At 34.7% G+C, this 23,408-nt stretch overlaps 1 protein-coding gene across 3 annotated transcripts in view; it reads left to right on the forward strand.

Moving 5' to 3' along the window:
- Positions 1-23,408, forward strand: part of LOC123553482 (probable low affinity copper uptake protein 2) — a 34,865-nt gene that overhangs the window by 1,195 nt on the left and 10,262 nt on the right. Inside the window, exons 1-3 of one of the 3 annotated variants that reach the window (XM_045343200.2) lie at positions 7,548-7,698; positions 9,936-10,005; positions 12,812-13,013. In XM_045343200.2, the coding sequence (XP_045199135.1) occupies positions 7,678-7,698; positions 9,936-10,005; positions 12,812-13,013 (293 nt within the window). In that variant the 5' untranslated portion in view covers positions 7,548-7,677. Of the gene's footprint in view, positions 1-7,547; positions 7,699-9,935; positions 10,006-12,811; positions 13,014-23,408 lie in introns of those variants that run through there. The other 2 variants (XM_045343188.2, XM_045343193.2) reach the window with 2 other exon arrangements.

Raw genomic sequence — 23,408 nt, forward strand, 5'->3', positions numbered from 1 at the left:
ATAGTAGCTGTAAAAACAAAATTTTGCTTCTCCTTCTTCATTCTTAGCTTGACTACAAAGTATGCGGAGAGCTATCCTACTTGAATGCATCCATGTCCATTATTACACTACAGTTTTCATGCACTTTCTTATTATCTTTATTATTACTTGATTGTTTAATTAAGCCTCAAACTTACAACATTTTGCCTCATCAGCAACATCATATGACACAAGGGCCATAACTCTAGTACCAATATTTCATGAATTATGCCACCTTTTAACTTAAGATTTTCTTGTTAAATTTTAATGCACTTTCACTATAATTCTGTTATTACTAAATAGATCAAACTCTAGACTATATAGTGTTCATCATCATCACCCACATCATGTTACACAGTTCATGAATTATGCCCCCTTTTTATGCAGAATTTCAGATTAAAGTGTTGAGGCCCATTTACTTTATCTAGATAACATTACTAAAAAGATTTAATTCAATTTGAAACTGTAAATAATTGTTCCTCATCATCATTGATATAATATGGTACAAGGTACAATATCTGAAACATGGAAAATCAATGACATTTTTGCGTGCCAAACATACGTCAACATTTAGCAAAACATCTTTGTAAAAAGGTGATGCCATGTTAAAGAAGTTTTCACATTTAATTGCATGCTTAAATTTACTTGGTAATAGTGTTGGTATTAACCTTAAACCTGCTGGCAGCAAGTGATTCTGCCTTTGTGATCAGTGCAGACCAAGATCAGCCTACACATCCATGCAGGCTGATCATGATCAGTACTGTTCACTATTCAGTCAGTAAGTTTTCAGTGAACACCCCTTCAAATAATAAAAATTAATGGTATTGCCCAAATTGAATGATGGACCAGTCCATTGTAGAAATATAGCAGGGTAAAGGTTGAAGTGGGAAATTTATATTCATATTTCCCAGAATGGCAGGACATACTGGGAATTCCCAGGAAATACTGGGAAATATGAATAAGACCAATACTGGTATTTCATACTTTAAAAAAGCTACAGCCCCACCAATCCATCTGTTTTAAAAACAATAAGGTGAGAAGTCAATGATAATATACAATACACTCATAAGTTGCAAGGGATCAGTGACAGTGATACACAAAGCATTGCCTCAGGCACTGATTGCTCATTTGACATGTTACAGACAACTTAACAGCACCAGTTTGTATTTTGTCAGTAAATCATTATAGGAGAGATCGGGTTTGTATACAAATCTGTCGTATCTTCTATTTTTAGCTCACCTGTCACATAGTGACAAGGTGAGCTTTTGTGATCACGCAGCGTCCATCGTCCGTCCGTGCGTCCGTCCGTAAACTTTTGCTTGTGACCACTCTAGAGGTCACATTTTTTGTGGGATCTTTATGAACATTGGTCAGAATGTTCATCTTGATGATATCTAGATCAAGTTCGAAACTGGGTCACGTGCCGTCAAAAACTAGGTCAGTAGGTCTAAAAATAGAAAAACCTTTTGACCTCTCTAGAGGCCATATATTTCACAAGATCTTCATGAAAATTGGTCAGAATGTTCACCTTGATGATATCTAGGTCAGGTTCGAAACTGGGTCACATACCTTCAAAAACTAGGTCAGTAGGTCTAAAAATAGAAAAACCTTTTGACCTCTCTAGAGGCCATATATATCATAAGATCTTCATGAAAATTGGTCAGAACGTTCACCTTGCTGATATCTAGGTCAAGTTCGAAACAGGGTCACGTGCCATCAAAAACTAGGTCAGTAGGTCAAATAATAGAAAAACCTTGTGACCTCTCTAAAGGCCATATTTTTCATGGGATCTGTATGAAAGTTGGTCTGAATGTTCATCTTGATGATATCTAGATCAAGTTTGAAACAGGGTCATGTGCCTTCAAAAACTAGGTCAGTAGGTCTAAAAATAGAAAAACCTTGTGACCTCTCTAGAGTCCATACTTGTGAATGGATCTCCATAAAAATTGGTCAGAATGTTCATCTTGATGATATCTAGGTCAAGTTCGAAAGTGGGTCACGTGCCTTTAAAAAGTAGGTCAGTAGGTCAAATAATGAAAAAACGTTGTGACCTCTCTAGAGGCCATATTTTTCATGGAATCTGTATGGAAATAGGTCTGAATGTTTATCTTGGTGATATATAGGTCAAGTTTGAAACTGGGTCAACGGCGATCAAAAACTAGGTCAGTAGGTCTTGAAATAGAAAAACATTGTGACCTCTCTAGAGGCCATACCCTTGAATGGATCTTCATGAAAATTGGTCAGAATGTTCACCTTGATGATATCTAGGTCGAGTTTGAAACTGGGTCACATGCCATAAAAAACTAGGTCAGTAGGTCAAATAATAAAAAAAACCTTTGTTACCTCTCTAGAGGCCATACTTTTCATGGGATCTGTATGAAATTTGGTCTGAATGTTCATCTTGATGATATATAAGCCAAGTTTGAAACTGGGTCAACTGCGGTCAAAAACTAGGTCAGTAGGTCTAAAATTAGACAAATCTTTTGACCTCTCTAGAGGCCATATTTTTCAATGGGTCTACATGAAAATTGATCTGAATGTTCACCTTGATGATATCTAGGTCAGTTTCGAAACTGGGTCATGTGCGGTCAAAAACTAGGCCAGTAGATATAAAAATAGAAAAACCTTGTGACCTCTCTAGAGGCCATATTTTTCATGAGATCTTCATGAAAATTAGTGAGAATGTTCACCTTGATGATATCTAGGTAAAGATCAAAACAGGGTCACGTACCTTCGAAAACTAGGTCAATAGGTCAAATAATAGAAAAACCTTGTGACCTCTCTAGAGACCATATTTTTCAATGGATCTTCATGAAAATTAGTCAGAATTTTTATCTTGGTAATATCTAGGTCAGGTTCAAAACTTGGTCACATGAGCTCAAAAACTAGGTCACTATGTCAAATAATAGAAAAATGACGTCATACTCAAAACTGGGTTATATGGGAAGAGGTGAGCGATTCAGGACCATCATGGTCCTCTTGTTAGAACTGATAAGACAGTGATCGGGTGGGCAAACGCCGGACGTCCATGTTTTTTTTTTGAAACAGTGATGTTTTTCTAAAGGCCTAAACTTTTTTAAAACACAAATTAAATCAATAATTTTTTGATCAATGTAAAGGTTATAGAACAAGCAATTTATTAATAACTTTTAATTATTATTTTCGAAATAAAAGGGAGTAATTATGAATGCTTAACTTACAGTGTTTTTCTAAAAGTTTTGAACATCATCACGCCGCTGTCAAAATTAAATGTCATTTACAAAGGTTATTCATTTCAAAAAGATATTTGAATACGAAAAATATGAAAATTGTAACTATTTCAAAACTTTCTGAATTTTGAAAATCCATAAATGAGCGAAAAAATTATTAGTAATTAAAAATTCCGATCCCATACATAAACAATGTATAAACATTTGTTTTGCCCACCACCAGATACACGGATGTTATTGTATGACGTCACGGCGATCTTTCCTATATAAATCTTAATTTCTGAAGAACTTTTAACTGAGCTATAACTTACATGTATGACTTATTATGCTTATTGCAGGTTTTCTGACACATATACATCGTTATTACCTTTACCTACCCTAAATTTTTTTTCACCAATTTACCACAAACAAAGATCTTTATTGGGCCTAATGGAAAGCACTTTTTAAATTTCAAAGAATTAGACCTAAATCTTGATGCATGTAGCATAAAAACATCGTAAGCGTAAGAACATCGTTCTTCGACTTGATCTTAGAAATTAACTAGCTCAACATTTGAATCTGTATCAGAAATATTATTAAAATTGCACAATGTTAACAATAATATGACATGGTGATCTTGTCAACCTTCCATCAATTTATGTTTGAAGTCTGCTTTTTTGCTTTTTTGTCTCTGCCTCTGTTAACCTTTTAAGACAGCTGTCTGAAATTACATAAAAATGATGCAGTTGGTGACAGGGTTAAATTTAAGTGTTCGCTTTATCTTTATCATCTTGCTGAACAAAATTTATACTTCAAAAACGAAAAAAGAAACTTGCATACTTGTCGTGCCTGTTGAATCACTCACAAAGTTGTTTTTTTTTGTTGTTTTAAGAAGGAAAAATTGTTTAGTTTCTCAGACCTAGTCATGTTCTATTTATACTGCATACCGGGATAACTAAGTTAAAATTTTGCTTTTTACAACATTAAGATGCAAAATGAATACATGTTGGAAGGTGATTTTGTTTTTGTAACGGGTTTAATGTCGCACCAACACAATTACAGATCATATGACGCCTTTCTAGCTTTAATTTTGGAGGAAGTCCCCGGGTGCCCCTCCGTGTATTATTTCAACACGGGTGGGCACCTGGGTAGAACCACCGACCTTCCGTAAGCCAGCTGGATGGCTTCCTCTAAGAAGAAATCAATGCCCCCAGTGAGGCTCAAACCCACATTGGTGGGGGGCAAGTAATTCTACGCCGGTGACCTTAACCACTCGGCCACGGAGGCCTCCTTTCAAAGTTGAGATCTTAATTCACAGAAAACAATTCTTAGTGATAAATGTTTTTCCTATGAGCACTTTTTGAAACAGTTATATTTTTTTTGCAATTTGAATATAATGAGGTAACAAAATGAATTATCCTTTAGTACTTTACTGAATATGAAACATGTTCGGTACAATGAATCAATAAATTAAGTACACTCATCAAAAGTCACCAGCTTAAAATAGTTGTAGCACATCATCACCAACATCATATGACACAAGGGCCATAACTCTGGCACCAATATTTCATAATTTATGCCCCCTTTTTACTTAGAATTTCAGGTTAATGTTGGTGCACTTTCACTTTATTTTGTTATTACATTTGCACTTTGATTCAAACTTAAAATAGATCTTCCACATTAACGTCCACATCATAATTATGACACAAGGTCCATAATTTTGGCACAAATATTTAGTGACTTATTTCCCCTTTTTACTTGGAATTTCAGTTTAATTTTGATGCTTTTTCACAATTTCTCTGTTGTTATTAAATGGATTTTATTCAAACTTAAATGGTTGTTCCACGTCATGGTTACCCACATCATATACATGTCACAATGTTCGTGATGCTGGCACCATATGCCCACTTTTTACTAGAATTTCAGGTTCAAGTTTTGATGCACTTCTTCTATATCTCCCTTAAATAATCCTAACTTCAAATAGTTGCTCCACATGACAAAATGTCATGGTTCATTGCTTTTGCAGAAAATTTTCCATGAATTATGTCCCTTTTATACTTATTTGATATACACTTCTTTACTTATTTAATGTTTTTATTCACTTCTCTGTCTCTGTTATTATTAAAAGGCTTAAGCGATTGTCCATTATCTTCATCCACATTGGAGTAATTAAACACCAGCTTCCTCAGATGTGCCCTGTTTCACTATCCATCAGTGAAATACTAAGTTGAGCACGCTGTCTCCAGGTGACAGCTCTTGTAGAAATTTAGCAGGGTAAAGGTTAAGAAAGGATTGTTGAACCATATGTATACAGCATGAAACAGAAAATACTTAAAGTTCTCCTCATGAAGCCAAAAATTTTTAATTGAGCCGCGCCATGAGAAAACCAACATAGTGGCTTTGCGACCAGCATGGATCCAGACCAGCCTGCGCATCCGCACAGTCTGGTCAGGATCTATGCTGTTCGCTTACAGTTTTTCTAATTCCAATAGGCTTTAAAAGCGGACAGCAAGGATCCTGACCAGACTGCGCAGATGCGCAGGCTGGTCTGGATCCATGCTGTTTGCAAAGCCACTATGTTGGTTTTCCCATGGCACGGCTCAATTAAAGTGAACAAAATTGTCGTTAACACCCATGGTAATATTATTGAACAAGTAAAAACTTAATAAATCTATCGGATTACAAGCTAATAAATGTCAGAAGTGTTGTTTTGTTTGAGCAATTGGCTAAGAAACGTGGAGATTTTCATGTTTTCGTTTGTGTTAACAAATAATTTTGTCTGACACTTATGAACATGATATGTAAAGCCACACATTCATGCACTTGCTGGTTGGGATCATTGCCTCAGTTACATGTGTATGAACATAGGCCCGGATTTATGGCTGGGTCTTTTCGGGGGTATCCCCGCATTCCACAGAGAGGTAATCTTTACTCATAAAGTTGCACTCAAAATTTAGATTAGGCAACCATGTTATACCTATTTTTCAATAAGTTTCCGGGGGAGTACCTCCCTGTACTCTGCGCTACGCGCCTCGGCCTTGACACCTTCATTCTTAACTCAGATGCCTCTCAAGTATTTCTCGATCCAGGCCTGGAATAAGAGTAAAATATATCCTAATTTCGATATGGAAAGTTAAATGATTGCAAAATTTCAAGACATCAATATATGATGTTCAAGCGCTGCATCTGTAAATAGGATTACATACTGGTTTTTACTGTCTGTTAAAGTAACAATTTTAGAACCGAAAACAACAATCTTTTTTCATAATAAAATCTGAATTTCATGTACATGTATGTATTTGTACGAATCTTTTTTTAGGTCAGTATTGTCAATTTTATTCTGGCTTCAGAATGTATTCCTTATATTTGTATAATAATTATATGTGTAGACACATATGTAAGATTATTACCTTTGCACCTTGAAAAGATTTCTTAGAACTATAACAGAGTAATATTGCGCCCCTAAAATTGCACGATATTTTCGATGCCAAACTTTTGCATAAGCTAATAACTTCATATTAGTATTCAGTTTTGAAAGTTCATTTCAAAATACTCTTGGAATTTCTGAATATGTTTCAAAAAATATACCGGTATAGGATATTATGTATAAACACTATCCTATGATTTACTCTGTATGTTTGTTAAATTTGGCTATAGAAACATATTTTGAATTCATTTAACATTGTAAATAATGTAGACCTAAATTTTGTGTACATTTTACCGCCTTTTTACGTGATGTTGTTTTAACTATGTCAGTTACGTTGTTTTTATCGTTATTCTTCCCTGACGAAGGCTTCACGCCAAAACGTTGGAAGTTAATAATTATCTCTGAAGAAACGCTACACGTGTTGTTGTTGATTTTTCCTGTTTATGAATACGTTTCGAAAATTGCAAATTCAACATTTCTTGTATACTTTAATAAAACTCAGAACAAATCGTAAAAAATTTAAATTGTTTTACAGTAATTACAAGATCTTTTCATAACGTCTCTAATAATTATATCAGATTTGGCTGTCTGGTTTCAGAGACGCCCAGAAAGAAATAATTTTATTTCATTAACAGTTCATCTCAGTCAAATAAAACAAGAACAATTAACAAGTTTTCGTGGCAATTCAACATTATGCAAATTAATAAAAACGAATAGATCACATTGACAATAGTACTTAAAATTGACAAAGTAACAATGATTTATATCTTGGCCTAAGCAGACTGTTACCTGAAGGCCTAAAATTGTAAACATGTTGATAGCAAAATTTATTGTAAAATGATTGCACTGTTGTTTTTTTCCCCATTTGTTGTCGAAACTCATTTTTCCTGAGAACATATTTTTTATCTTGCTAAATGTCTCGGTTGTGTAATATATAAAGTGTGATGTAATTGCTATGAGATAGTGATACAGGCTTACCGTTTGTACATATATTAACGGTATTACTAGTATTTTCTGATAAGAAATAGGAATAAAGTATGCAGAATGGAAGCGAAACCTATGTCGGTATGAATGAATTAAAATTCTGTCAAGTGAATGCCTCAGGTTTTAAATTCAGCTAGGAATGACATATTATAATTATATGGATCTTTCACTGTTAACAATTAAAGGGAATATGTGCACCTCCACAGTTTTTTATCAATTTTTATAATATTCGGAAAGAACTTTCATGTGATAAGTGAAAGAAAATTTTAAGTGAAAAGGAAAAAGCGATTTAGTGAGATGTAGGAAGTATTTTTTGGGGCATTTTATGAATAGATATTTATTGCTTTGTCACAATGTAAAATTTATATGAAAAGATGGAAAACTGAAAAAACAAAACATTTTATTACATATTAATACATGATAATATTTTATATATTTATACAGGATATTCCATGAAAAAGCCTGTATAAGTGGGGGGGGGCGGGGGGGGGGGGGGGGGGGGGGGGGGGGAAATCAAAATTAGGTGACAGTATAGTTACATGGAACAGACTTTTAATTTCAAATATGAAAAAATTAGAAAGTTACCTTATTAATAGTTTCAAAGAGTTATAGTGCTTTTGAGTAAGTCACCAAGCAAGTTTGGAGGCATGAAATCTATCAGGCTGGACATGATTGATTCTGCTTTTGCGACCAGTGTAGATCATGATCAGCCTGCACATCTGTGCAGTCTGATCATGATCTGCACTGTTCGCCATTCATTCAGCATCTTTTTGGTAAGCACCCCTTTTAATAGTACAGTTAACGGTACTGTCCAGATTGAAAGATGGACAAGTTCATCAAAGAAATTTAGCAGGGAAGGGCTAGTATGATAATTTTGTTGGGATATGAAAATCAACAGAACTTTAATTTATTGGTTTGGATAAAGTTTTTGTATTACCATGAAATCAATGAAATTTAGTCAGCCGCAAAGCTTTATGATTTCATGGTATTTTTTATTACATTTTTGTCTCAAGGGCAAGTTGTACTTTGACACTTTGAAGATTGTTGCTGTTAGAAAATATGTTATATTATATTAATTACATTTGCTACTTTTTGTGTTTAGTTTTGCCACTATCACTATGAATTTATTGTTTCAGGCAAAACAATTAATAAATTTGTTTAAGGTAGTTGTGCACATTTGAACTTAATCTATCTCTAAAATGTGACATTTGATAAATTGGAGTATTTTTATAAAGAATTTATGATATGAAGGTAAAAAAAGGCATTGTTTTACAGTGGTGTTAGAAAATATGTTATATTATATTAATTACATTTGTACTTTTGTGTTTATTTGCACTGATCATTGATCTATGTTTTTCAGGCAAAAAATTAATAAATTTGTTTAAGGTAGTTGTGCACATTTGAACTTAATCTATCTCTAAAATGTGACATTTGATAAATTGGAGTATTTTTATAAAGAATTTATGATATGAAGGTAAAAAAAGGCATTGTTTTACAGTGGTGATTAAAAATGGCACTGCCAGCATAATTATATTAATAATAATTGTAAAAATACTATTTGATCTACATCTGTGCAGGCTGATCATGGTCCTCACTGTTTGCTGTTCAGTCCGTATAATTATTTTCATTGAACTCCTCTTCAAATAATAAATGGTACTATCCAGATTGAATGATGGACCAGTCCATTTTCAAAATTTAGCAGGCTAAATGTTAGTTAGAATATTGGTCTCCTACTGCATTCTGCAAATGTTCAAGTAATTCTCACAGTCAGTGTATTCTAAAATATGAAAATAGATTGTGTTTACGTGTATCTTTTAAGAATACCATTACATTCAAGTAGATTGCTGACATTGCTATTTCATATCCCAGTAACAGTTGCAAATATGTATACCGCGTAGTCACCTTAAATGTTCAATTTGTATAACAGTTTTAAATGAAGATTTTTTTGATATGATAGTTTGATACAGATTTAATGTAACTTTTCATTAAATGGAAAATTTATGAAGCATCCTGTTGAAACATGTTGTTAAACATTTATTTGAAATAAAATGTGGGTCATTGCGGCAATGAAATTGATCATTTCGGAGAATATTTGTTACTTTTAAGTAAAAAAAGAGAGCAGTTGAATTTGCCGAGGATGGTAAGTGTGGGATGATGGACTGGCTGCTTATTTACTAATATTCTTTATCAACCTTAATTAAAAAAGTGTTATTTTACTTCTTTAAAAAAGAGCTCGGTTTTTATTGCTAAAACGGATAATTGCATGGGTGTTAACATTACTGAAAATTTAATTAGTATATTTCTGTTATTTTTTCCAGGAGTATTTCTACTTTTCTACCACTGTGAAGAACTTCATGTTTGAAGATCTCTCTTTCCATGGCTCAGCAGGTAGGATATATAATTTGTTTACTGCAGTTTTGTATAGTAGAACAAACTTTTAGTTTTCTGAAGCTGTTCACTTAAGTAACCAGGGTTTAGCTGTAGCATGATAGAACTCATAACGTCTAAAAAGTATATGGCTGTTTTTAGCGAAGGGGACTGAATTTTTGTTGTGTCGCTTGCGGATGCGAAGACGTAGTTGTCCAAATGGCTGTTTGGTGTATGTGCGTGCATGCGTCTGTGCATGCATCTGTCGGGATTTGTTTGTCCAGACCATAACTTTGACATGCATGGAGCAATCTTGTTTATATTTGGCATGAATGTTAACCTCAGTGAGACAGAGTGTCCTGCATAAAGCCCAGGTTCCTATCTCAAAGGAAAGGCCAAGGTCACATTTGAAGGTCAAAGGTCATGTCAGATCTTGTCCGGCCCATAACTTTGACATGCATTGAGGAATCTTAGTTATATTTGGCATGAATGTTAACCTCAGTCAGACGGAGTGTTGTGCGCAACCCATAGGTTCCTATCTCAAAGGTCAAGGTCACAGTTATGGGTCAAAGGATGGGCTTAACATGTTGTCCACGGGCATCTAGTATTTTTATTTCTTTATGAATTCTACAATTCTACAACTTTTACAACACTGCTGTCTAAGATCTAGGAGGCAGTGTTAGACCTATCCATCCTTCATTCTATCTGTTACACTTCTTGTGTACTCAACACCTTCTGCAGAATCTCGGTATACATCATCAGCATGAAGTGGACTTTAGCATGTTATCAAGGCTTTCATACAATGTCCGATTAATATTTTTTGAATTATGCCCATTGTTTAGACTTAGCCATATTCTCAAGTCCTACAGTTTTCTTCCAATTCAAATGAAATGTAGTATACATCATCAACATGAAATGGACATTAAGGCGATTGGGACTTTTCTTGGCAAGTTATTATTTTTTTGATGAGGTATTGTGATCACCCTGTATTGTCCTGCATCGTGGTCATTGGATATCAACAGTTTGACTGTTAACATTCTGGAGGTCACAGTTTTGGCCAAGTTGTAATGAAACTTTATCAGAATATTATTTTCAGTAAAATCTCAGACTATTGCGTTACTGGGTCATCTGGGATCAAAAACTAGGTCACTAGGTTGGTTAAAAGGAAAATTTTGTTAACACTACAGAGACCATATTTTATCCTGTCACTTGCAGTATTTTCGACCCAATATCAGGGTGCCGTATATCTTTCTTGATATACCGTCAGTTGATCATATATGACCAGTGATATACGATCGATATTGTTGTCATAAGAAATTTTGCAACGAAACCATCATCATTGTGTTGGAAATGTCCGAACTAAGAAAATGAGTGGTCAAATAATGAGTTTTTATTCAAAAATGAAGAAGTTATTGCGATTTTGCCGGTAATCACGTCATTATATAAGTGACGTCATTACGAATATGACGTCATTAAAGCCGTTGTCGCACATTTATTTTTGTAAAATAAATTGCCAAATATCGGAAAATGAAGTAATGACAAGATAAATAGAATAATAGGTTTAAGTGCCTAAGATGGAGAAAGTTTATCTGGCTCGGCTCCGGACGTTATCAGGTTCGCCTTCGGCTCACCCGATAACCTCCTCCACCTCGCCAGATAAACTTTCTCATCTACGGCACTAACCTATTATTCTCTATGTACTTGATCTTTATGAAAGTTGTCCGAATGTTTGGATGTATGAAATTTATGCCACTTTTTCAAATCATGGAAAGAACTTGATCTTGTTTTGAGGAGGGGAGGGGGGCACCAAAAAGATGTACATTTATTATATTTTATAGCGATTTTGATCTAATACCCAATCTTGGCATATGAAGGTCAAATGCACAAAATCATTAAAATTGTGACACATTAGCAAGAGATGAACTTTAAATTTTATAACATGAATATGTTGTTCCACAATAATTAAAACAATGTCAATTTTTGTATGACTCCCTTTAACATAATTGGCACCTGTTTTTCTTGATCCGTATGACATTAAAGTTCATGTTTATTAAAGGTAAACTAGACCCAAATTTCATATGTTGAAAAGATCAAAAGTTACTACATATATTTTTTTGTAAACAAAATTAACATTTATTTGTATATTAAAAATGCTTTGAACTAGATTTGAAAGAGAAAATGCTTAATACATGTATAGCAAAACATAGTATAAATGTAACTTTACCACTAAAAAACCTGGGAGTTTTTTTTTAACAAATGACTGTTGTTGCATGATCTTTAGTATTTGAAATTATTATTTATTTGACTATCAATTTATACATATTTAGTAAAATAAGATACATTAATTTTGATGAGGATTTCCTAATCATTTGAAGTAAATACTTAACCCTTATCATGCTAAACACGGCTGATTCTGCCTTTGTGACCAGTGTATAGATCATGATCAGCCTGCCCATCCATGCAGTCTGATCATGATCTGCACTGTTCACCATTCAGTCAGTATCTTTTTGGTAAGCACCCCATTTAACAGTTAATGGTACTGTCCGAATTGAAAGACAGACAAGTTCATTAAAGACATTTAGCATGGTAAGGGTTAAAGTTGTGAAAAACATCTACCTCATCATGACCTGTGGCCCAAATGGGCCTACAGAAAGTTGCTCACCTCAGGAGGACCATGACCTTTTGATCTTGTTTCTGAGAGGTTTGGTAAACATCCATTAAAAGTTATTTTAAAGCTTTTTACATTTCATACTTGATATTTAAGTGAATTTAAAGATGAGCATGGGATATCTTTAAACCTACCTAGATGTTTATATTTATTTTACAGGTGTGGTCTGTGTATGCTTGATCATCTTCTCCTTCACTGTACTGCTGGAAGGAACAAAATCGCTCATATTCTACCTTCGCCTGCGGCAGAATCAAAATCCTCTAACGTATGGAAAAACGGAGACTTCAATACAAACAGAAAGGTCTCCGCTATTCTCTGCTTTAATGATTCCGTCAAGCGTTTCTGAAATAAAGCAGAAAAGGTCGGTAAGGCGTGATAGCCCCCAACCCCGCCCCAGTCTCCACCTTTTGATGTGTCACGCTGACTTCTTTAACAACCTAACACTTCTGTACTAACTTGGCTTCACAGTTCTGTACAATTTAAGTTTTATAATAATTATCAACTTGAGCAATGTGGTTATCTAATTTTTGCATTGAGGTGCATTCTTCTGGTTGCTTTTTAGCCGCTCAGGTGAGTTTTTCTGATCACTCGATGTCCGGCATCCGTCTGTCGTCTGTCGACATTTAGCTTGTGTATGCGATAGAGGCTGTATTTTTCAACTGATCTTCATGAAATTTGGTCAGAATAATTACCTTGATGAAATCTAGGCCAAGTTCGAAAATGGGTCATCTTGGATCTAAAACTAGGTCACTAGGTCAAATCAAAGAAAAACCTTGTGTATGCGATAGAAGCTGTATTTTTCAACTGATCTTCATGAAATTTGGTCAGAATAATTACCTTGATAAAATCTAGGCCGAGTTCGAAAATAGGTCATCTGGGGTCTAAAACTAGGTCACTAGGTCAAATCAAAGAAAAACCTTGTGTATGCGATAGAGGCTGTATTTTTCAACTGATCTTCATGAAATTTGGTCAGAATAATTACCTTGATGAAATCTAGGCCAAGTTCGAAAATGGGTCATCTTGGATCTAAAACTAGGTCACTAGGTCAAATCAAAGAAAAACCTTGTGTATGCGATAGAAGCTGTATTTTTCAACTGATCTTCATGAAATTTGGTCAGAATAATTACCTTGATGAAATCTAGGCCGAGTTCGAAAATAGGTCATCTGGGGTCTAAAACTAGGTCACTAGGTCAAATCAAAGAAAAACCTTGTGTATGCGATAGAAGCTGTATTTTTCAACTGATCTTCATGAAATTTGGTCAGAATAATTACCTTGATGAAATCTAGGCATGTTCGAAAATGGGTCATCTGGGGTCTAAAACTAGGTCACTAGGTCAAATCAAAGAAAAACCTTGTGTATGCGATAGAGGCTGCATTTTTTAACTGATCTTCATGAAATTTGGTCAGAATAATTAGCTTGATGAAATCTAGGCCGAGTTCGAAAATGGGTCATCTGGGGTCAAAAACTAGGTCACTAGGTCAAAATCAAAGAAAAACCTTGTGTATGCGATAGAGGCTGTATTTTTCAATTGGTCTTCATGAAATTTGGTCAGAATGATTGCCTTGATGAAATAAAGGTTGAGTTTGATTATTGGTCATTTGGGGTCAAAAGGTAGGTCACTGGGTCAAATCAAAGAAAAACCTTTTGTATGCGATAGAGGCTGTACTTTTCAATTGATCTTCATGAAATTAGGTCAGAATGATTGCCTTGATAAAATCTAGATCAAGTTTGAATGTAGGTCACCTTGGGTCAAAAAGTAGGTCACTAGGTCAAATCAAAGGAAAACCTTGTGTATGGGATAGAGGCTGTATTTTTCAATTGAGCTTCCTAAAATTTAGTCAGGATGATTTCCTTGATGAAATCTAGGTAGAATTTGAATATGGGTCATCTAGGGTCAAAAAGTAGGTCACTTGATGAAATCTAGGTCAAGTTCGAATATGGGTCATCTGGGGTCAAAAACTAGGTCACTAGGTCAAATCAAAGAAATACTTGTTTTTTGCTCCAATTTTAATGATAATTGGTCAGAATATTTTTTCCATGAAATCACTAGGTCAAACATGTTAACACTGTTATGGTGTGTTATGGTGTTTCTCAGGTGAGCGGCCTAGGGCCAACTTGGCCCTCTTGTTTATCTACTGTTGTTAAACAGCATTTTCGTTTCTTTATTAATTCTTTTTCACCGTTATAATGCAAGGTTTAACTGAGTGCAGTTTTCTTAAAATAGTTTAATAACAGGAGGATTGTTTTCTGTAATTTTAAGGTCACCATTAGAGGATTTTCATTTTTTACACGTAAGGTCATTTTATTGCTTCCGTTAGTTAATACGACAGGTAAAAAAATGACACTTGTTACCAGTTTGAAATTTTACTCTTTGAAGTCTTGCATGGTTTGCATCCAGAAATAGTCTGCCTCATGTTTTTTTCCCTGATGTTGACAGTTTTGCAGTTTATAAAAAAAATCAGAAAGAAAAAAAGTAATTATATTAACAGTTACACAAAAGACTTTTTTTTTAAATAATTACCACAGTGTCTTTCACAAGCCAACATCTTTAGATTACATTTAATTGCTGTTCTAAATTTTAATGAGGTTTTGAATTGACAAGATGTTAAAATACAGAAAAAGGGTTACAGATAGACTGTGAAGCCGAGTGTACAAGTAGAGTGTAGACACAATGTAAGTGTGATTTCTGTAACACTCTAACATTTCTCCATGTCTGAATGGTGTGCTCATTTTAACTCAAGTGTTCAAAAGAATATTAAGTAGAGCATTATACATGCTCTGTTTTTTCGTCACTTTCAGCAAGGCCATTGCCATTGCATTCAGTTTAAAGTTCTATGGCAAGCATCTCAATTTTAGTTTCTTCTTTAATAGCTACTTCCCATATTACAAAACATGGCCTGTAGCATCTGGTCTTCTTTCAGTTTTGTTGACATTGTTCTACTCGTCCCCTAATAGGGGCTGCCATAGCTAAATATTTTTGAATACCCCCAGTAGGTTTCTCAGAAACTATACCTGGCCAAATGCTTTCTGCAAACTTCCCATGTGTCTTTGGCATCGTCCAAGGACAAGTTACTTAATTCTAGCTTTTATTTTTTGAAAATTACGCCCCCTTTTAACTTAAAATTTCAGGTTAAAGGTTTGCGTTTAAGCAGGTTTTCCTGAAACTACTAGGCCAAATGCATTCAAACTAAACATATGTATCTGGCATCATGAGATGACAAGTTGAATAACTCCAGCTTTTATTTTCTCAAAATTACCGTAAGCCCCTTTTTGAAATAAAAAATTTGTGCCAGTTTTGCATGTATGCATATTCCTCAGGAAATACTTGACCAAATGCTTTCAGATTCTCCACACGTGTTTGCCATCATGGGATGACCTCAGATGGCAAGTTTGATAACTCTGGCTTACATTTTAGCAAAAATTATGCCCCTTTTTCAATTTAGAAAATTTTACTATACAGATAATTATATGTAAGCAGGTATTTTAGGGAAGAGCTTCAAATAGTCCAGCTCACTATCATTAGACAGCTGTTGTTTGACTTTCGGTATTCATTTCATACTTTTTGTAAGTAGATGTTTCATATGTTTTCTCACTTCATTACTGACTAACTGATGAGATACCTAATTTCAAGTCATATAATGGGTAGCCACTGGCAAGTAGAGCTTTTATCAAGTTTTGACACAGTGAACCCAGAAGAAATAGAAAAAAAATACTTTCAATTACTGTAAAACATTTGTATTCTTATTTTTTTTTATGAAATATGTGTATCTAATCTAACTGTGAAATGACAGCACCTTGCATGAAATAATTAGGTGACTTCTGATATGACATCAGTGAGTAGGTAGCCATACCATTTTACATGATGTGATAGCTCAAATGATAAAGCTTTACATAAAATAAATTTGTCACTGCATTGTGTTATATAAAATGACTGTGCTGCCACTTACATGTACATAAGTTATGACTTTAACCCCATCAGTTTACATTAGTGACTAGGCCAGTACATGTATTTTAAATATTAAAATAACTCTCCACAGCATTTTGCATGAAATGACTACAAGTATTTACATAAAATGACTTTAGCAGGGATTTACATAAAATTACTCAAGTCAGCAAAGTATGAACTGATTAGGTTACCATAGATATTTACATAAAATGACTGAACAGCACTTTTACATAAAATGACTAGGCCATATTTTTCAGATATTTACATAAAATGACTTATCAGCACTTTACATGAAATGACTAGGCCACCACATTTATTTACATAAAATGACTTACCACCATTTTTCATGATATGACTAGGGCACCACAATGCTCAATACATTTGCATAAACTGACTCACACCCATTAACTGGTTGCAAGCAAAATAGTTTGTGGCAGACAAAACAGTTCTGCGATATTTTTGTTGGCATCTATATTAGGGTAAGTATTTTTGATCCAAGATTTTGGTTGGTGCAACGTATGTTAAAGATCTTTATTCCTATAAAAAGTAGCATGAACAAAGAACAAGTCATGTGTTTCCCATTTAAAAGTAAATGTACAGGACATGTTCTTTATTCATGCTTGTTTTATAGAAATAAAGATCTTTAACATATTTTGCACCAACCAATTCTTGGATCAAAACTATACTTACCCCAATATAGATGCAGGCAAAAATATCGGAGAAGTGCTTTGTCTGCCACGAACTGTTTGGGCCCGCCCGCTTAGCTCAGTAGGTAAGAGCGTTGGTCTAGGGATCTCGGGGTCGCGAGATCGATCCTCGGGCGGGGCGTATGTTCTCCTTGACTATTTGATAAACGACATTGTGTCTGATATCATTAGTCCTCCACCTCTGATTCATGTGGGGAAGTTGGCAGTTACTTGCGGAGAACAGGTTTGTACTGGTACAGAATCCAGGAACACTGGTTAGGTTAACTGCCTGCCGTTACATGACTGAAATACTGTTGAAAAACGGCGTTAAACCGAAAACAAACAAACAAACTGCTTGGCTCACAACAGGTTAACAGGTGTGTAACTGAACTCACCACATCAAATTCATTTTACATTAAATTATGAGGCCACCACACATATTTTCCTTAAAAAAAATATCTTATGAAAAATTAACTCACAGTTGCCCCAAACAATAGGCATTGTATACGGCTTTCACTTAATGGCTATTTAAACAATAAACTGTTAGAAATAACAAAATATGCGAAAGCATTCCGACAAAAGCAAAAGTAACACTTTTATGATGTTAAGAATTTACCCTCCCCCACTTCCATTTACATCAAATGACGTTTTAAGTGAGATAGTGACATACGTAATTGTCACATCATTATGTGCTGATGCAAGAGATGAAAGTAAACATATTGTTATGGTCACCTCCTTCGCATAAGTATATTTTATCATTTTTTGCATGAGAAACCAAAACCAACAGTTATAAAGTACATTCTGACCTGTGCGTACGACCACTTTTGTTTAGTAGCTAATTTTTTAGGCATTAATGTTTTCATACAGAGTACGGTAAACTGAATTGTAGCTGTCTGCGAAATGCTTCATGTATCAAATATTTTTTATGATATATAGTAAACTAAGTTTCTTTTTACTAATGATTGAAGGAGTTTTTACACCATTAATGATTCCATGATAATTTATAATTTGTAAATCAATTACATAGGCTGCAGGGGTAAATACAATTATCGGTGACAGATAGAGATGGATGTTGTAATTTTAGACTAGTTGCAAAACTGGTGTAATTTTTTTCTTTCTTTTATGTATAAGATACAAATTTTAACCTTTAGCCTGCTGATGGCAAGTGATTCTGCCTTTGCAACCAGTGCAGACCAAGATCAGCATGTACATCCGTGCAGGCTGATCATGGTCTGCACTGTTCACTATTCAGTCTGTAAATTTTCAGTGAAAACCCCTTTAAATAATAAATGGCACTGCCCAAATTGAATGATGGACCAGACCATTTTAGAAATTTTTAAGTATCGTTCAGTTGACATTTTTATAGGTGTGTATCTTGTACCGGGCAATAAAATGACAGAAAATTATTGTTAGCCATGATATAAGAACAAGCTGTAGTAATGTTAAATGCTTAAGCAATTAAGTACATTATAAATTAGTTAACATCAAAAGTGTAATTCTCTGCAACTTTCCTGTTAACAAGAATGTAAATAAAAAGTTAGATGATACTTGCGTACATTTTTTGAAGTTAATGTAAAGGTAAATTGTGATAACGAATAAGGAAATATTACTTCTTTTGTTTTTAAGGTTATGGACCCGTTAAATCACTCACCAATTTCTGTTTGATAACGTCTTCTCGTTAGGCCATTTGGTGTATTTTGTGCATAAATGTAGCTGAATTCCTTTCGAAAACTGGCCAGATCCCATCCTTGGTTCCAGTGTTCTGGAGTTACTGGCCTGTTTTCGAAAGGAACCGAGATATTATGCCAGTATAAGTTGTGTGCAAGTTTGATTAAATTTAATTGCAAAATGTGGTTTCTATCGTGTTCACAAGCCAAAATAGCAAATTATGTCCGTTTAAGGGGCCATAACTCTGGAAAGTGTGGCTTTTCGTGAAAACGGGAGAATGCCGTAATTGCTTACAGAGAATCCAAAATGCTGATTGTCATTGCGGGCCCACAACCTTAAGGTGATTATGCATGTTGGTAGAAACGGATGTTACAGCTAAATGCCATAAATATTGTCAAGCTAATTATCTAATAAATTAATCCTAATTAACAGTTATTAAATATTACTGCAGATCTGTTGGCAAAAAAAGAGAACTACCTTAAAGATAAAGAAAGATGTTTGCAGCAAAAAAATTGTAACATGCATGCTTGATCACCTTAAAGATGAACAAATCAGTTTGCAGCATAAATTGAAATGATTATTACATACACTACCTTAAAGTGGTAAAAATCTATCTATAGCAAAAATGAAGACTGTAAGATGCAAAACTACCTTAAAATGAACAAACAAGTTTGCCGAAAAGCATGTGTATGCACAACTTCCTCAAAGTATATAAGTCAGTTTGCAGCAAAAAAAATGTACATAACCTGCACCGTTATCTTAAAAGGAAACAAATAACTTTCAGCCTAGCAACAGCAATCTCCACTGAGTTTTTGTAACAAAAAAACGCATTACATCTAAAATCATTAATTTTGTTCTCCTCTTCTATCGCATTTTAGGGTTGCTGCCTAAAACCTATGTTCACTGTGAGTCAGATATTGTATATACTCAATTATAAGGCTGACCACTTATAAGACGGGCCCCTGCTTTTGCTGCGAAGTTACATTACTTTTGTAAGATAATATAACATTGGAATTTAAAACATTATTGGACAAAATTTTCATAACCCAAGGCACACCATTCTTTCCAGTTTTGTGTGTAGTGAAACCTTACCTATTCTTCAAGGCTATTAGACACAAATGTTACCTTCTGAAAATAAAGAATTTATTATTATTAGGGATGGGAACGAATATTCGAAAATCGGTCGTCGAATATGAAAATTAAATTCGAATATTCATAAATTATTGTATATATTTTTTTCAAAATAAGTATCGTTGATTTTGGGTAATATGAGCATGATAATTCTACAGAATAAAACCATGTCATGTTTGTTTATTGAGAATCAAAAGATGTCCAATTAACAATAGCAATGCATAATTGGCAGGGGCCATTGTTACACATTAACAGTTTGCAACAGGCGTCAGTGTGTCAGATGCATGTCAAAAGATGTCCAATCAACAAGAAAATTGCAATGCATGATTACCTGGAGTCATTGCCACGGATGAACAGTTTGTATTAGGCGTAAATGTGATATCTTTTGTTCATTTTATTGGCGCCTGTTTTATGTAACAAGTTGTAGATTTTTTTTTTTCTTTTCGAAAACAATACCAAACTTGTAGATATTGCTGATCTTTTCACAATATTTTGTACGACGTTTCAGACCATCCGCAGAATCGGTTTTCATCCGCAATCGGCCGTATTCGAATTAAATTTTGAAGTACTTTATAATAAAATCAAGAAATAACATATGATTGATGCATATGTTCGTGTTGAAGGAGGTTGAAGTCTGCCTTACTTGCTTTTTCCACGACGATTTTTATACCCCCACCAAACATGTTTGAGGGGGGTATATAGGAGTCAGTTTTGTCGCGTCCCGTCCCGTCGCGTCCCGAAATCTATTATCTCAGTTATTACCAAATGGATTTGATTCAAACTTAAAATACATGTTCCACCTTATCACCCACATCATGTGACACAAGGTGCATAACTCTTGACACCAAGTTTTCATGAATTATGTCCCCTTTTACTTAGAATTTAAGGTTAATTTTGTTGTATTTTCACTATATCTCAGTTATTACTAAATGGATTTGATTCAAACTTAAAATAGATGTTCCACCTCATCACCCACATCATGTGACATAAGGTGCATAACTCTAAAACCATTTTTTTATGAATTATGCCCCTTTTTACTTAGAATTTAAGGTTGATTTTGATGTATTTTCACTTTATCTCAGTTACTACTGAATGGATTTGATTGAAACTTAAAATAGATGTTCCACCTCATCACCCACATCATGTGGCCACATCATGTGACACAAGGTGCATAACTCTGACACCAAGTTTTCATGAATTATGTCCCCTTTTACTTAAAATTTAAGGTTAATTTTGTTGTATTTTCACTATATCTCAGTTATTACTAAATGGATTTGATTCAAACTTAAAATAGATGTTCCACCTCATCACCCAGATGATGTGACATAAGATGCATAACTCTGACACCAATTTTTCATGAATTATGCCCCTTTTTACTTAGAATTTAAGGTTAATTTTGATGTATTTTCACTATATCTCAATTACTACTGAATGGATTTGATTCAGACTTAAAATAGATGTTCCACCTCATCACCCACATCATGTGACACAAGGTGCATAACTCTGACACTATTTTTCTTGAATTGTGTCCCCTTTTACCTGGAATTTAAGGTTAATTTTGATGTATTTTCACTATATCTCATTCTGATTGGCTTAGAGCCAAAGGGAAGTAACCTTTTTTTAACCTTTGTACTGAGTTTCTTCCCCTTAAGTTCCAGGAATTAGTCTATTTTTAGAAATCCTATTTTTAGATTTTCAATATTTTAGGTATTTTTCTAACTTTTTTATTATAAGTCCTATGTAAAAAGTAAAAACATTTTTCCGTGGTAACATGGGTCGGTAAGACACTTTTTTGTATTCACTTTTAGTGTATCTCTAATATTAGAGATTTAGTATATTTACTAGTATTACTATACTAGTATTATACTAGTATTACTTATATGTGGAAGCCCAGGATGAAGTACTCCAAAGTATTTTTAAGATTCCTTATGGTTGCCATTCTTCTGTGACAAGACCGTATGGTGGGGGTATGAGTCACTCCTGTGACAGTTCTAGTTACACTTTATTTATGTGAAATAAAACGCTAAGATCGGCGGGTTTTGCTAGGTAGGATCGGGTTACCTGAAACAAACATTTTTCTGGCCTTATTACGTACGATGATCCACGCTTTAAACAAATGAATACGTTGTGTATATGCTAATCACTTAATAAGAATTTAAAGCTTCTATTAAAACAAACCAAATATTCGAATATGGCAAACTGAATATTCGAATATTGATTTCAGTATTCGTTCCCATCCCTAATTATTATAATTATTATTATTATTATTTTAATTTTATGTAATACTATTAAATTTTTCCAGCTGTAATGGATGCAGCCAGGAACTGAAAAAAAAAAAAACCTGAGGGAAAAACTTTTTGGGTGTCTGCTACATGCTTTACTGTGTATAGATGTGCTAGATTACCTTCTGCTGTTACATGACTTCTATGTTTTATAACAATATGAATAATGTATAGTTCGGTTTCAAGGTCAGCGATGATTTTGTACTTTTAATAATGGAACGATCCGTTTTTTATGCCCCCGAAGGGAGGCATATTAGTTTTCAACTGTCTGTTCGTTCGTTAGTTAGTTCATCACAACGTTAACTTTTTGCATGGAGGCACTTTACTCGCGAACCACTGCACCCAGGACCTTCAAACTTCACATGCTGATAGTACTTATTGAGTACACCACCCCTACTGACTTTGGGGTCAAAGGTCAAGGTCACAGGGGCCAACGTTAACTTTTTGCATGAAGGCTTTTTACTTGCGAACCACTGCACCCAGGACCTTCAGTCTTCACCTGCTGATAGTACTTATTGAGTACACCATCCCTACTGACTTTGGGGTCACCAGGTCAAAGGTCAAGGTCACAGGGGCCAACGTTAACTTTTTGCATGAGGGCACTTTACTCGCAAACCACTTCACCCAGGACCTTCAATCTTCACGTGCTGATAGTACTTATTGAGTACACCACCCCTACTGACTTTGGGGTCACCAGGTCAAAGGTCAAGGTCACAGGGGCCAACGTTAACTTTTTGCTTGAAGGCACTTTACTCGCGAACCACTTCACCCAGGACCTTCAAACTTTACATGCTGATAGTATTTTATGAGTACACCAACTCTACTGACTTTGGGGTCACAAGGTCAAAGGTCAAGGTCACAGGGGCCAATGTTAACTTTTTGCATGAAGGCACTTTACATGTGAACCACTGCACCCAGGACCTTCAAACTTCACATGCTGATAGTACTTATTGAGTACACCACCCCTACTGACTTTGGGGTCACCAGGTCAAAGGTCAAGGTGCTGCGGGGGCATTTGTCACCATTAGTGACAGCTCTTGTT

This window comes from Mercenaria mercenaria, chromosome 15, assembly GCF_021730395.1.
Source record: "Mercenaria mercenaria strain notata chromosome 15, MADL_Memer_1, whole genome shotgun sequence".
Lineage (NCBI taxonomy): Eukaryota > Metazoa > Mollusca > Bivalvia > Venerida > Veneridae > Mercenaria > Mercenaria mercenaria.